Here is a 13,462-nt window from a genome sequence, read left to right as displayed (position 1 = left end):
GATCATATTAGTCAATCGCCGCAACCAATTCTCCTCTCCTCTGTCTCTTTCTATAGCTAGTTCTTCACAATTCATTATAAATTCCTACTTCGGCTACTTCCCAGCATCTTATGGACTCTATTTATCTTTGTCTTGGATGACCTAGTCTATCCTTTAACTTTTCATTATAGTTTTTATGTCCGAACCTCTAACATACTCATTACTTTGTTATTTTTTTGATTTCTTTTAAGCTAAGAATTTGTCATAACACCTTTCTCTCAAATTTTTCTAGATTTTGTTCTTCTGTTTTTTTTTTTTTGTTTATCAGGTTTCACACGCATACAGCGATATCAGGTGTCCCTATCATTAATTTGTATAAAGTTAATTTAGATCTGATTGATATTTGTTTAAATTTCAGAATTGTCTTTAATTCAAAGAGGCATTTATTAGCTAAGTTTATCATGTAGGTACTTAGTCTTTTCTTCATTTATAATTAAACCCATTTGTTTGCTTTCGTCGATGAAAGCTTCTGTCATACTCTGAAGTTCCCTTATTTCTGTTTCTGATAGAAATACTATATTATCAACGTATTCTATTAGTTTGATTGTCGTAGATCCTTGTAGATTAATTCCTATCCTGATGTTTAGTCCCTTACTAACCATTTCCTCTTATGCAATATTAAATAGCATTGGTGAGAGTGCATATGCTTGTTACAAACTTGTATTGGCTATAAATTCCTTAGACAGTTAAATCATATATTATATATAAGCCATTAAATTTTACCATAAATTTGGAATGTTGTCGAGATTGTTTGAATTTAATAATGAATTAAAATCAATGAAACTAAATATGTATATTTTATAGATATACATACTTAGTCAAATTGTTTATTCGTGACAGAAGTCTATATTATAATGTAAAAATTAATTAAATACCAGTACACCTGCAGTTGAATTTAATGTTTAGAAATCAATACAGTTAACAAAAATTGTTTAAAAGTAAGTGCCACAAAGAGCATTATATGCATTTAAATTTTAATTACAATGCAGACATATTGTATGATTATTATATTATAAAAAGCATGTGTGTAATTTTACAGTAAAATCATTATTGGTTTTTATTTTTATCATTGATTAATTTTCTATGTACAGTTACTTGTTTACAGACATGTACAAATATATACTGTTATAAGACAATATTAACTGAGGATAAATGTATAATTAACTTGGAAACTTATTTTTTATTTAATACATGGCAACATTAATTACTTATAAGTTAACTATGAACCCTTCATACTTATTTTGCAATTTTTTCTTTATTTCATGTATAACAGTAGCATAGTTATGGGGGGGGATATGGGGATAGATCCCCCCCAGAGCCTTTTTTTTTTAATGTTTAATGCATTGACTTATTGAGCTCCTCACTTTATGTTTAGCCAATCAATTATATATCCTCCTCCCAGAACAAAATCATAACTATGCCACTGATATATAAATGTATAATAAATATTATTATTTATAAATTACAATATTTATATTTTTATTGGATATGATGTTATTGTAGCTGAATAATTAAGTAGTTTATAATATGAGACATGCAATTTTAATGATTATAATGAAAATAATATTTATACTACAGCCTACAGGTAAAAATAAATAAAACCGCTGTAACATTATAATTGATTTTATATGTATTTTTAATAACTTAAAAAAGATAGCCTCAGTCCAAATATTTTACACTGAAAAAATCAAAAATATTAAAATAATTTGTAACAATTAACATCAATTTAAAAAAATAATGTTTAATGTAATAGATCATAAAAATGTGTTTTAAAATTTTACTTATTCTATCATAATATTGCATATCCACTGACTAGATTTAAATGGTAATATTAAATATTAAATAGCAAATGGAATATCCATTATCATTTTAACATAAATACTGAACAATTTTATCATTTAACACTCTTTTAATGACTAGTTTACAAATTATGAATACAACATAACATATTCCTTTAATAATATTAATTTCAAAGTTTTAAATAATAATAATTTAGAGTCTAATAACTGATTAATATTAAAGTCACTTAATAATATAAGTAAAATAAACTGTTTGATTATAATATAAATTAAACTGTATTGAAATTAAATGAAAATATGTATTCAATAATTTTTTTGAGATCATAATATTCATAAACTTAGTTTATGCACAGCTGTTCAGTTTCGCCAAATTCAGTAAACATTTCACCATCCATTGTATAACTTATGACATATTTTAAAGGTATACTTTCCTATAAAGTAATTCAATTAATATTAATATCTAAAAAAATTATCGTTTATACAAAAACAAACTTTATTTAGAGTTGCAACTAGTATGATTTGCACAATGGTTTCTTGTGGTAAAAATGCATTATAAATAGGAAGATTGGTTCTTGATTGTGGTAATATACGTAACTTACAGTCCTAAAAAATAAAAAATATATATTTTTATTAATTAATAATAAGTTGACAACAGATTTAATATTTTACTTTTGGAACAACTGGTTGGAATGAGAAATTAAATAATGGCAGTTTACATTTACTTCTGGTAGTAACAACAAAAACTGTAACATCTTCTCTTGGTTTGTTTGCTGCTAAATGTAGTTCTGTACTAATATCATTCTTATCAAATAAGCTCACAATACTGAAATCAGGACCTTAAAAAAGTCAAAATAAACTTTAATAATTAGAATAAGATTGATAAAAGTACTTAAAAATAGTAGTATACGTCTTTATAGATCTATAATAAAACAAAATTATAAAATATGAATTTTAAAAACTATAATGATTTGATATTCATATAATATTTAATTTTAAAATTTAAAAACAAAAATACAACTTTTGTACATACATGGAATAATGTCTTCAAGTTTAATATTAATATCACCAAGAGGCTTTATCTGAAGACTATGATTATTTGGTTGTTCAAATATTATTGAATCTTGTGTGCCAAACAATGGATCATGTGATAGACCATTTTTTTTTATAATATCTGAATTAAATTCTTTTTCGGTCAAATTAAAAGGTCTGAAAAATAATATACATTTATAATTTATGAAAATATAAATTAAAAATTAAAGAATGAGTAAAAATAATAATAATAAGTAAACTTACTTTTCAAAATTTTTAGTTTCATTTGGTTTATTTAAAATATCTTTTCCGAGAATATTTAGTTCTTCAAATAAGTCTAAATATACATTTTCTTTAATTTCTACACGTTTTTGAGAATTTACGACTTCTAAAAAATGAGTGTTACAACTGTATTTTAACTATAGTTAAACATAAATTAACTATCCGTTTTCCCTTACCAGGCAGTGAAGGAATAAATTCTTTTATAGGATGTGATATTTGCAAAAAATCATCTAGTTCTTTAACGTTTGCTGATCCATTATTTGGAAAACTATTTCTTTCACAATTAGATTCATTTAAAAAGTCTTTTCTCCCTACAATCATTAATAGAAACAAAAATTCCACATTAATACAGGGTGATTTTTTTATCGTTGAACACTCATTATTTCAAAAAGTATTCATGTTTTTGAAAATATTTTTTTACATAGTTTCTAATTGTTAAAAAAACAACGTTTTTATAAAAAAATTATATTTTTAAATATTTTTTATCCTTATAATTTTTTTTACGTTTTTGACAACATAGATTTTTAATTTCATATTCCAAAGCAGAATAATTTTTTGAGTAATTCGATATATAAAAATCAAATTTAGGGTGAGTAGTTTATGAGTTATACGTATTTAAAGTTTAGCTGCGGGGAGTGGAGTGGTACGGGGTTACCCCGCAAAATGTTTGTCCACTACTCCGCTTGTCTAAACTTTGAATAAGAATAACTCATAAACTACTCATCCTAAATTCGATTTTTATGTACCAAAATACTCAAAAAATTATTCTGCTTTGGAATATGAAATTAAAAATCTATGTTGTCATTCAAAAAAGTAAAAAACTTAAAAAAAAATATAAGGATAAAAAATATTAAAAAATATAATTTTTTTAACAATTTGAAACTATGTAAAAAAATATTTTCAAAAACATGAATACTTTTGGAAATAATGAGTGTTTTACGCTTAATCAATCATCCTGTATAATTTTACTTTCCATTATTGGCTTTAAACCAACTAGTTAAGCACTTTAAATGAAACTATTTTCATATATAAAACCAAATTATTTGAATAACAATAAAGCAGATAGTGTGAATGAATGATAAAATCAAGAAAATATTAATCTTTTGTTTGTAATGTGTACTTATATTTTACCAGGTGAAACAGATGACATACTAAAGTCTAACAAGTTTTCCTCATCTTGTTGATCAATTGATTTTTTATGATCAAGATTTTCTAGAACTTCATTGTATGTTTTTAATGTTTCATTTATTTCATAATTAAGTTTAATTATTTTTCCTGTAAAAAATAACAATTTTTGTATAGAATATTATAGCACAATAAAAGCTAATAGTTGAATATTTTTCAAGTTTTTTTTTTCTTTCTTTAAATTTTAGTATACAAACAATCATTAATACTTTTATAGTTTTATAGTTACATTATTGATATTGTATTCTTATCAAATATTAACCAAATAAAATCATAAAATCACAACTAACATACTTACTAACAGTATCCTCATTTTCTGGAATTTCTAGAGATAACATTGTTTGAACTTTTGGTTCCAATTGTTTAACAGTATCATACAACTCTTTAATAAGTTCTAAATCATTTGATGAACCAGAACCACCACCATATGATTTGAGCATTTCTGATAATAATTTAACATTATTTGAAGTTATCTCAATATCAGCCAACATATTACTAATTCGTTCTGCTTTCTGCTCTTCCTATATTATAACATTAATATATTATATCAAAATTTTTCAATGTTGTAGATTTTCAAACATACTTCTTCAACCATAGATTTAATTAATTCATTTGCAGCTTTGAGATCTTCTGATTTTTTACTTTTCAATAACTTTTGCAGCAATAATGATTTTTCACCATTTAAAATTGACACTTTATTGGAATCCATTTTAGAAGCAGAAGCTGTTTTTGATGGCATATTTTCAAATAAAAAATCCTATAGTAAATATGACTAGGTATTAAAAATTTGTTAAATATTTAATAGTTAAATATAAAATTTTACCTTTACAACACCTTGTTTTTTTAACATATCTAAGGCATCTTGTATCTTAATTTCTTTGGGGAATTGTGTTGACCATAAGCCAAGAAGTTCAATTATTTTGTTTTTTATTAAATCTGGAGTGTGAATTCCATTGCAGTTGGGAGAAACTAAACGTATAAGTTCATTAAGAAAACAAAATTTACCAACTTCAGCTTGAAAACTAGCACTACCGGTCTGCATACATATATCTAGTAACTAAAATAAATTGTATTATAAAATAATTATTATTTTAGATTTTATTTTATTGAAAATGTCTAATATACATGAAGGGCTTGCAAAGCTTCCCATTCTTGCATTGAATGAATTTTGGCTAAAATACATTTTGCAGCTAAAGGTGCACATTCCGGATCCCTTTGCACAAATCCACTGAAAGCAATCATTGCAGCACTGTCAATTTTTTCGTTAGTATTTTTAGTTGCTCTTTCTAAAATAAATATAGATAAATTATTAATTAATTGGATTAATTTAATGTTAATTGCTATGTTTATTAATATGTTTTGTAACATTATTTTTAAAATTTAAAATGGTATTATCTGATCCTATCATATTAGATTAGTTTTTTTTTCCATTGTTCACAATTGCTGGTAAAATGTTACTCTTAAGTAATAACTAGTCCAGGTAGTGGTATGAATTGTTTACATATTAATTGATGATTGGTATTAACTGTTATTTCTTCCAAGTATCAGTCTGAATTAAGATTATAAGTTTATACTACTTTTTTAAAGTTTCTTTTAGTAAAAATTAGTATTACTAACAATTGTCAAAATAGAGAAAAGTATATTTATATATAACTTCAAATCACATTTCTTTAAACATGTAATATTCATTATTTTCTTCTTTCTTACTTAGGTTATTTTTTTCAAATGCATCAAACTGTTTGAGCTAATATTTTTGTTTTTATTTATTTCTAGAAATTGTATGCAAACATAAATTAGGCTTCTTGGTAAGAATACAAATAATACAATTCAAATTTTTCTAGTATTTCTACATCTGTTTTCTTCCATTTTGAGTCGTTTATTTCTTTCGCTAGGGTTAAATACTATTTTTCTTAAACAGCAGTTTTATACAATTGTAAACTAAAAAAAATAAAACAAAGTCATAACATAATATATTTAAATAAAAAAGAGAAAATTATATAAATATTAAAGTAATTATAAATGTAAATATTAAAACATGTTATTAAGAATTAATAGAAGTGTTCAAGGATTGGTACATTTTAACCACTATAATAAATTGTTAAATTATTAATTTTGCTGAAAAGTATATGTTACTTTTATCACACAATTATTATAGTAAAATGTAAATTAAATAAAAAATACTTTGAAAGATCATACGCAACTTCTTATAATTTTATCTAATTAAAAAGTTTAATATAATGAAATACTTTAGTAACTATTTGTAGGTATTTAATAATATTTGTAATCAGCATGTTATAAGAAATATAGTCCTTAGACACTTCTAAAACAAGTCACTTAATATTATTTGCATCAGCCAAACAATGCTCAGACACCAATTGGTTATATTAGCTTATGTGTTACAAAATTAATACTTTCATGCAAGAATTATGTGCTATTTTATAGAATGTTAAAATTATTAAAATAAAATTAGTATACTTATATATAAATACAATTCAACAATATGCGAAGGTAATAGATATATCATACATGGATAGTTCTTTAACTTAAATTAGTCGATAAGTATAAAAGTTTAATAGTAAATACTTGTCCAACAGATTAATATTTTACAATTTTAGTATTTTAGTCTTAAAATGATTTAATCACTTATTTTGATGCTTTTGAAATATTATTCTATTAATCATGTTGTACAACAAATGTTAAGTAAAAGTACATTTTTAAATTTTAGATGATTATAAATATGACTACTTAATTCACATAAAAAGAAACACTTATTAAAAAACAACATGAATGTTTCAATCATAGGCGCCCATAGGTAAAATTTTAAAATATAAGATAATAAAAAATTAATGTTATTTTCATAAATAAATATAAATATGCCATATTTATTGAACTACAAGTTCATAATATTTTTGAGCAGGAGGAGGAAGTGTATTATCTTGCCCCTCTCCCAATGGGCGCCCAGGGTTTCAATTACTATTTTATATTATGAAATACAAAACAAATTTTGTCAGATAAACATTGACAATGTTATTTAAAATTATTAACTTCCAGTATACTGAGTATAATATTTAATTTTTAAATATATTTTAGTTAAAAATAAGGTAAGGTATACACAAATAAAGAAAAACTATACAAATCTCATAAGATTAAGTATTTAAGTGTCTAGTGGTTAATCTAAACAATTCAAACAACTAATAGAAAAAAATAGTTAATGTTCTTTTAAAATTAAATAATATTATTAAAAAATGAAACAATAAAGAAAAAACACAACTTTTTCATTTATTAACAGGTTGAGTGTCAATATCACAAATTAAAATTTGATAATAACGCCATGAAGAGTTTATGAATCCTACAATTTTATTTGTAAATAAAGCCACATAGTGCCTCCAAAATCATCATATTACATAATATTGTATTATCAAGTAAAAATAAAATAGTCTTAGATTAGTATAATAGATCAAAAATTGTTCCATTTTTTGTAGAAATGTTAAAAAAAATATCAACAGTAAGCCTATTGATGAATAAAGGAATCATAATGACAATTCACATGCATGGTTGATGAGCCAATAAACTCTACATGGCACACGTTACACATAATAACAGTTGTTGTAAGAAACGTTAGAAAACTCATTTTAAAATCAAAATATAAACATAGGTATTAGACATAATATTGATACAGCAATATGTTATTAAATCACCACTCGTGGTCAGTGTATTAATCTCCAAAGTGATATTACATAACTTAAGACTAATTTACATAGTATTATTAAATCACATAGTACAAAAGTCTTATCTGTAAACAACTCACGAGTGTATTTATTCACAGTATCTAATCGACTTGTACGACAAACCGATAATAATATTATGTTGTATGCAATTTTAACTCACCAATTAGAGCTTCTAAGCTCGTGGACACTATAATTGGATCGATGTCCATCATTGAGTGGCAATCATTCACGAAGTGCACTACGTCTTGGTCGGAGCTGGTGTACACAGGAATATAATATGGTGATAAATAATTACAGGTATACTCGTAATTATTATTACAGTGAGTTGTTATGTACCCGCTCGATTAACTACTTTGCACAGTGTTATTAATAACAACGTATTTTGTTCGACATAACGTCATAACCGACAGCGACATATTATGCTAGAGAAGAATAAAGATGTGTTCTGTTATTCTGACTTAGAGTGGTCAGAAGACGACCATAGATAAGTAAAGACGACGTTTGGTCTTGGGACGTTGTACAATCATGTACGCGAAGGCCGAAGAATATTAAAAAAAAATCGCGTAGGTGTGCGTGGCCGAATAGCTGATACCAGCGGCGCCGTTATCTTCACCTATCATCTATATATCTATATAATATTATATTATCATAAAAAGGGTATACATCAGTGATACATTTTCGTGCGCATCACTGAAATACGTATGATATCTAAATCTAAATAGACATTTGGCAATGTCGTCTTCACACATAAACCTTACACTTGGAGAACAGAGTGTAAGCTGAAGGTCTGTGTCTCGGTAAACGGACAATTTTCTCCCATATTTTTATCTCGACTGTTTATGGTGTATTAGAAGTTAGAACACTTCCCCCAAAAAATGTTTTGATGCGGACATTTTTCCCTCATTTTTTAAGAATAATTTTTTATTCTCCTAAATATAATAAACTTTAAATAATTATAAAAATAATAAAAAATTGTTTAATAATAAAATGTATAAACATGTTATATAAATATATAATAGGCAACTATTATATTATTATATCTTTATAAAATATGGCAAAATAAATATTAAAATTAAATATAACCATTATTTTATCGTCTCAAGCAGTTGAATTTATCAATAATATACATCTATAATTTATTACATTAATGAAAAAAAAAAAAAAATTATATTTTATTTAAAAAAATGGGGGGAGGGGAAATGTTCTCATTGAAAATATTTTGGGGCGAAAATCTTGGAAAATGACCACGGTGAATCAGATCGATAGCTCCGAAGCTCGAGCCATAATATTTTGTAGCTTATTATAGTATGAATCAAAAAATAATAAATAGTTTAGGTATAGTTTATACGCGCGCTACTGGTTACAAATTGAATAGGTACGTCCATGTAAACTTTATTACCAAACGACTAAACATAATATAGATAGGTACAATGCCATCGTTACTTATTGCATAATGCATATTATAAGTGTTGTGCCTGTAATCTGTAAACTACTATTCTCGACTGATTTGTCGTAGACTAGTATTGGTGTAAACCTAAATATAGTAATATAAAATAGGTAGGTAATTTAATTGTTTCAACTTACGGTGAATAGTTAAAAATAGAAACAAATAGTTAGTATTTAAACAAATAGTTTTTTGTTATTTATCTATATACTTGGTGATCATTAATTTTAAGTGGTGACCATCCGTATTTCGTTGTAAGTTGAAATTACAAGGTAGATAAGGTATAGTAATCTATATATTTAATAGGTATACAATTTCGCCCCTTCGCGTTGTCTTGTTAACCAGTTAACTGTTTTGTTATTGCGAGTTTTTGTTTGTGAATAATTGTATTACACTTAGTGTTGCGCAATTCTGAATTTCAGTTGGTTCTTATAGTACGAGTCCAACAGCAAACCCATTCTCAAATATTTCTGACCGCGCTGCAGGATTTTCGGTGACTAGTCAATGATTAAAAGAGTTCCTTGCTGATGTTGCGGGCGTTGGTCCGTGAAAAAAATCCTTTATAGATTTGAAAAGGTTCAAGGTAACTGAAATTACTTTATGGTAATTATCGTAGATAAATAATATTATACATACGAGATATTGTTACATCTGGCAAACGAATAAGCTGTTTTGACCTATAATACTTATCGGGTTTTCAATAATATTTCTTTTATTGATTTGATAATGAACATACGATTTGGTAGATTACTGTAGTGTTTTTGGATTACGTAGACTAATAGTATTTATTTTTTGGATCATTCGATCGTACGAGCCATGACCGCATATATTCCTATACATATATTTTGTAAGAAAACTTACTGCATTTTACCCATTAGTCATTACCGTGGTAGGTTTGATTTAAGTAGGCAAGTAACTTATTAATGATTACGGTATTACTATTTACAATAATAAGTATGTCTTATTAGTTATTATGAAATGTTTATAACGAATCCCGGACGAAAAGTCCGGGGACAAAAAGTCCGGAATGAAAAAAGTTGGACTAAAAATCCGGGTTCATTTTTTGATTGCCGGACAAAAAGTCCGAGTACATTTTTACTGTCGGACAAAAAGTCCGAAAATATAAAATTGTCTATAATGTCTATATAATATGTATTATATAAATGTAATATTATATTATATAGTCAGTTCATATATAATTAATATTTATTTTAAAAATGTAATTGTTGTACCTACTTTTATTATATTATTGTATTTTTTTTTATATTTTATTACTTCTTATTATTTCTTATACCTAAAATATAACGGAAATCCACTGTACACTGAAAGAAATTCATATATGAAAACAAAAAAAAATAGTTTCGTAGGTAGGTAGATACGAATATGGCTATATCTATCTTATGTTTATCGCGGCAGTATGTCTACAGTTTATCTACCATAAGATTTAAGATTATATCTACATACTACAATAAGTAATAACGATAATCAATGTTATTACCACGATCTCATCGATATAATCGATTTCATGAGGAACGTAGCGGGCTTGAATTATAAATTGAATTTGTCACTTAGTCAGTGTATCCTGAGAAGCTAAATTAGCATTACATGATATGGAACCCCCAAGAAAAAAAAACATGGATCAGAAAAAAATGTAAAATTACAATATTTATGTACGATGTTTGTTAATAACGAGTTAACAATACCAGAATTCTTAAATAGAATTGGTCATTGCTTAAGAAAACGAAATGTAGAATAAATTATTATTGTTATTATAAAAAATAATTTTAATATTTTTGTTATTTTGTATTTTCGGACTTTTTGTCTGACAGTAAAAATGTACTCGGACTTTTTGTCCAACTTTTTTCATACTGGACTTTTTGTCCCCGGACTTTTTGACCGTTTACCGTTTATAACATAAAATGTCATTTAAATGTTATTTGGTTTTGATTATGATTTTAATTAGCACTTATCATCATTAATAGAATTAGTTATGCTTACACAAAATATATCATTGTACTATGATGATTCTACATAATACATATATTATATCGTAATTATTTAATTTTATGTTTATAATTAATTTATTTATTATGTTTATCACACTTATTACCTAATAATAGTAGTCTGCCGCTCGTTTATCTCTACTCTTTTATAAGGAATTTCAAAATTATAATTTAATTATTTTAATGTTAAATCTTACTATTCTAGTTAATTGTATTTAAATGATTTTATAATCCTGGTAACTAGTTAGGTATCAAAAAATGCAATAAAATGTGGCATCTTAAGTATTGAATAAGTTTAACAAGTACCTATGTATATTTCAATAAGATGTACCATGTACCTACCATACATCCAATAAGTCAATGCACACCAAAGCATAATCGTAATTATTCAAGTGTTGTTAATGAAAATGATTTCTCGTTGTTTTAACTGTTTTTGGGACTACCTATATCTTGTAGAACGATGATCAATGATCGATCATACACAATTTAAAAAGTCGATCTCCTTTTGATAGAAAATGTAATGTATAATGTATTATTACACATTTAGTATTCACTTCTCTGAAAAATCTTGGCGGTGGTTGTTGAAAATAGGTAGTTGAATAGTTTATAATTTCTATGTATTTTTGTGATTCCTTTATCAGGGAAAAATATATTTTTAGTAGGTTGTTATCATAATAATCCGTCAAGTATAGGTAAACTCGCACTGCTGTATAGTAAATTAGTAAAGGTGTTGAGTTTACCTTGTCGTTCAGTATGACATAATATAATATCAAATATGAATAATGTATGTGATGAATATAAATTAAACGATATAAATCATTATTGTAAACGAATACAAACTATTCTGAGCCAAAACTGCATGTCTAATTTTTTAGTTACCAAGCAATTAATTTAATAATAATATTCAAATTTAAATAAATGTTTGTACCTAAATATTTTTTGCTTTTTCAGAATATTTAAAAAAATACTTATTAGGGAATTTCAATCCTGACATTTGACCTCCTAAATTTACCAATTATATTTAATTTGTTATCAAAAATCTCTCTCAAAGATGATAACTGGAGTATTTTTATTTTTTACAAGAAAAAGTGTCTTCAAACACAATAAAAAAAATATATATACCTATATATTGTAAAATCAATACAAACGTTTGGCCATCCCTGTTATATAATATACCTAATATATTTTTCTCATTGTCATTAGGTTGTTCGAGGTAACCTCTAACCTGCTATAGACGCATCTAAAATTAGTGATATATAAGTATAATACCTACTTGTTAGTCATCATTCAATTGTACTTATAAATAATGGTTGGGAAATTAGGTGTTATTTTAATGTATTTTAAAGTTTAAAAGGACTGTTTATGTAATATGTTCCATTACTGTTTATTCATCGTCTGTTTGTGTAGTATTTTGTGTTCTACCTTTGTCCATATTGAAGTAGGTACCTAAAGATATAATTAATTTTAAATATTTCAGTAAATCGTTGATGCATGTCCTTCTTGTTTTGTTACAATTAATTGGATTTTTTTTCATTTGTATCTAAGTGTTTAACTAACCATTTTAAATGGCAGCGGCTATCCTATTACAATATTTGTTACTAACTTTGTTACTATTAACTAATATATTTCTGAAATATGGTTTTTTATTCGGTATTTGTTTTATTTGCTAATTTATTTCGAGTGAGATAGAAGACAAATAAAATCATGTTGTTTTCTATACTTGATTCCCCCCCCCCTGTTCAGAAATTATATCTACGCCACTGGACCATAATATTATATTACTATTAAGTCTCTTATTATTTAATTCCTTAGGTAATTGTAAGGTTTTCATAATTCATATTTCCTTAGCTATAATATATTAAAACTGAACACTGTATTAAGTGGTTTATTCTAAGTTTTTTGATTTTCTAGTTTTATATTTTTACTAGCTGCATAGGTAATCCTATTTTATTT

General features: G+C 25.4%; 1 protein-coding gene across 3 annotated transcripts; it reads right to left on the bottom strand.

Moving 5' to 3' along the window:
- Positions 1 to 1,067: 1,067 nt before the first annotated feature.
- Positions 1,068 to 8,663, bottom strand: LOC114127975 (ADP-ribosylation factor-binding protein GGA1). 3 transcript variants are annotated; one of them, XM_027992365.2, is made up of 13 exons: positions 8,223 to 8,661; positions 6,042 to 6,272; positions 5,460 to 5,620; positions 5,158 to 5,391; positions 4,918 to 5,091; positions 4,633 to 4,855; positions 4,281 to 4,424; positions 3,326 to 3,460; positions 3,132 to 3,255; positions 2,869 to 3,044; positions 2,508 to 2,674; positions 2,331 to 2,441; positions 1,068 to 2,269 (listed from the first exon to the last, which is right to left on the bottom strand). In XM_027992365.2, the coding sequence occupies exons 3-13, from the start codon at positions 5,574 to 5,576 to the stop codon at positions 2,177 to 2,179; spliced, it is 1,698 nt and encodes a 565-aa protein (XP_027848166.1). In that variant the 5' UTR covers positions 5,577 to 5,620; positions 6,042 to 6,272; positions 8,223 to 8,661; the 3' UTR covers positions 1,068 to 2,176. The 3 variants fall into 3 exon arrangements, with proteins under 3 accessions (XP_027848166.1, XP_027848164.1, XP_027848165.1); XM_027992363.2 differs by lacking the exon at positions 6,042 to 6,272 and having other exon boundaries at positions 8,223 to 8,663; XM_027992364.2 differs by lacking the exon at positions 6,042 to 6,272 and having other exon boundaries at positions 4,302 to 4,424; positions 8,223 to 8,663.
- Positions 8,664 to 13,462: the final 4,799 nt, after the last annotated feature.

Source organism: Aphis gossypii, chromosome 1, assembly GCF_020184175.1.
Source record: "Aphis gossypii isolate Hap1 chromosome 1, ASM2018417v2, whole genome shotgun sequence".
Lineage (NCBI taxonomy): Eukaryota > Metazoa > Arthropoda > Insecta > Hemiptera > Aphididae > Aphis > Aphis gossypii.
The sequence above is the reverse complement of the archived record's forward strand: the minus strand, read 5'-3'. Positions and strand labels throughout refer to the sequence as shown.

Bases quoted from the DNA above. Each gene is read 5' to 3' on its own strand.
- LOC114127975 (XM_027992363.2), bottom strand. From the start codon at position 8,274: ATGATGGACATCGATCCAATTATAGTGTCCACGAGCTTAGAAGCTCTA. The intron at 5,621-8,222 runs GTGAGTTAAAAT...TATTTATTTTAG, and splicing joins GAGCTTAGAAGCTCTAATTG to AAAGAGCAACTAAAAATACT. The intron at 3,256-3,325 runs GTAAGGGAAAAC...CTCATTTTTTAG, and splicing joins ATTTATTCCTTCACTGCCTG to AAGTCGTAAATTCTCAAAAA.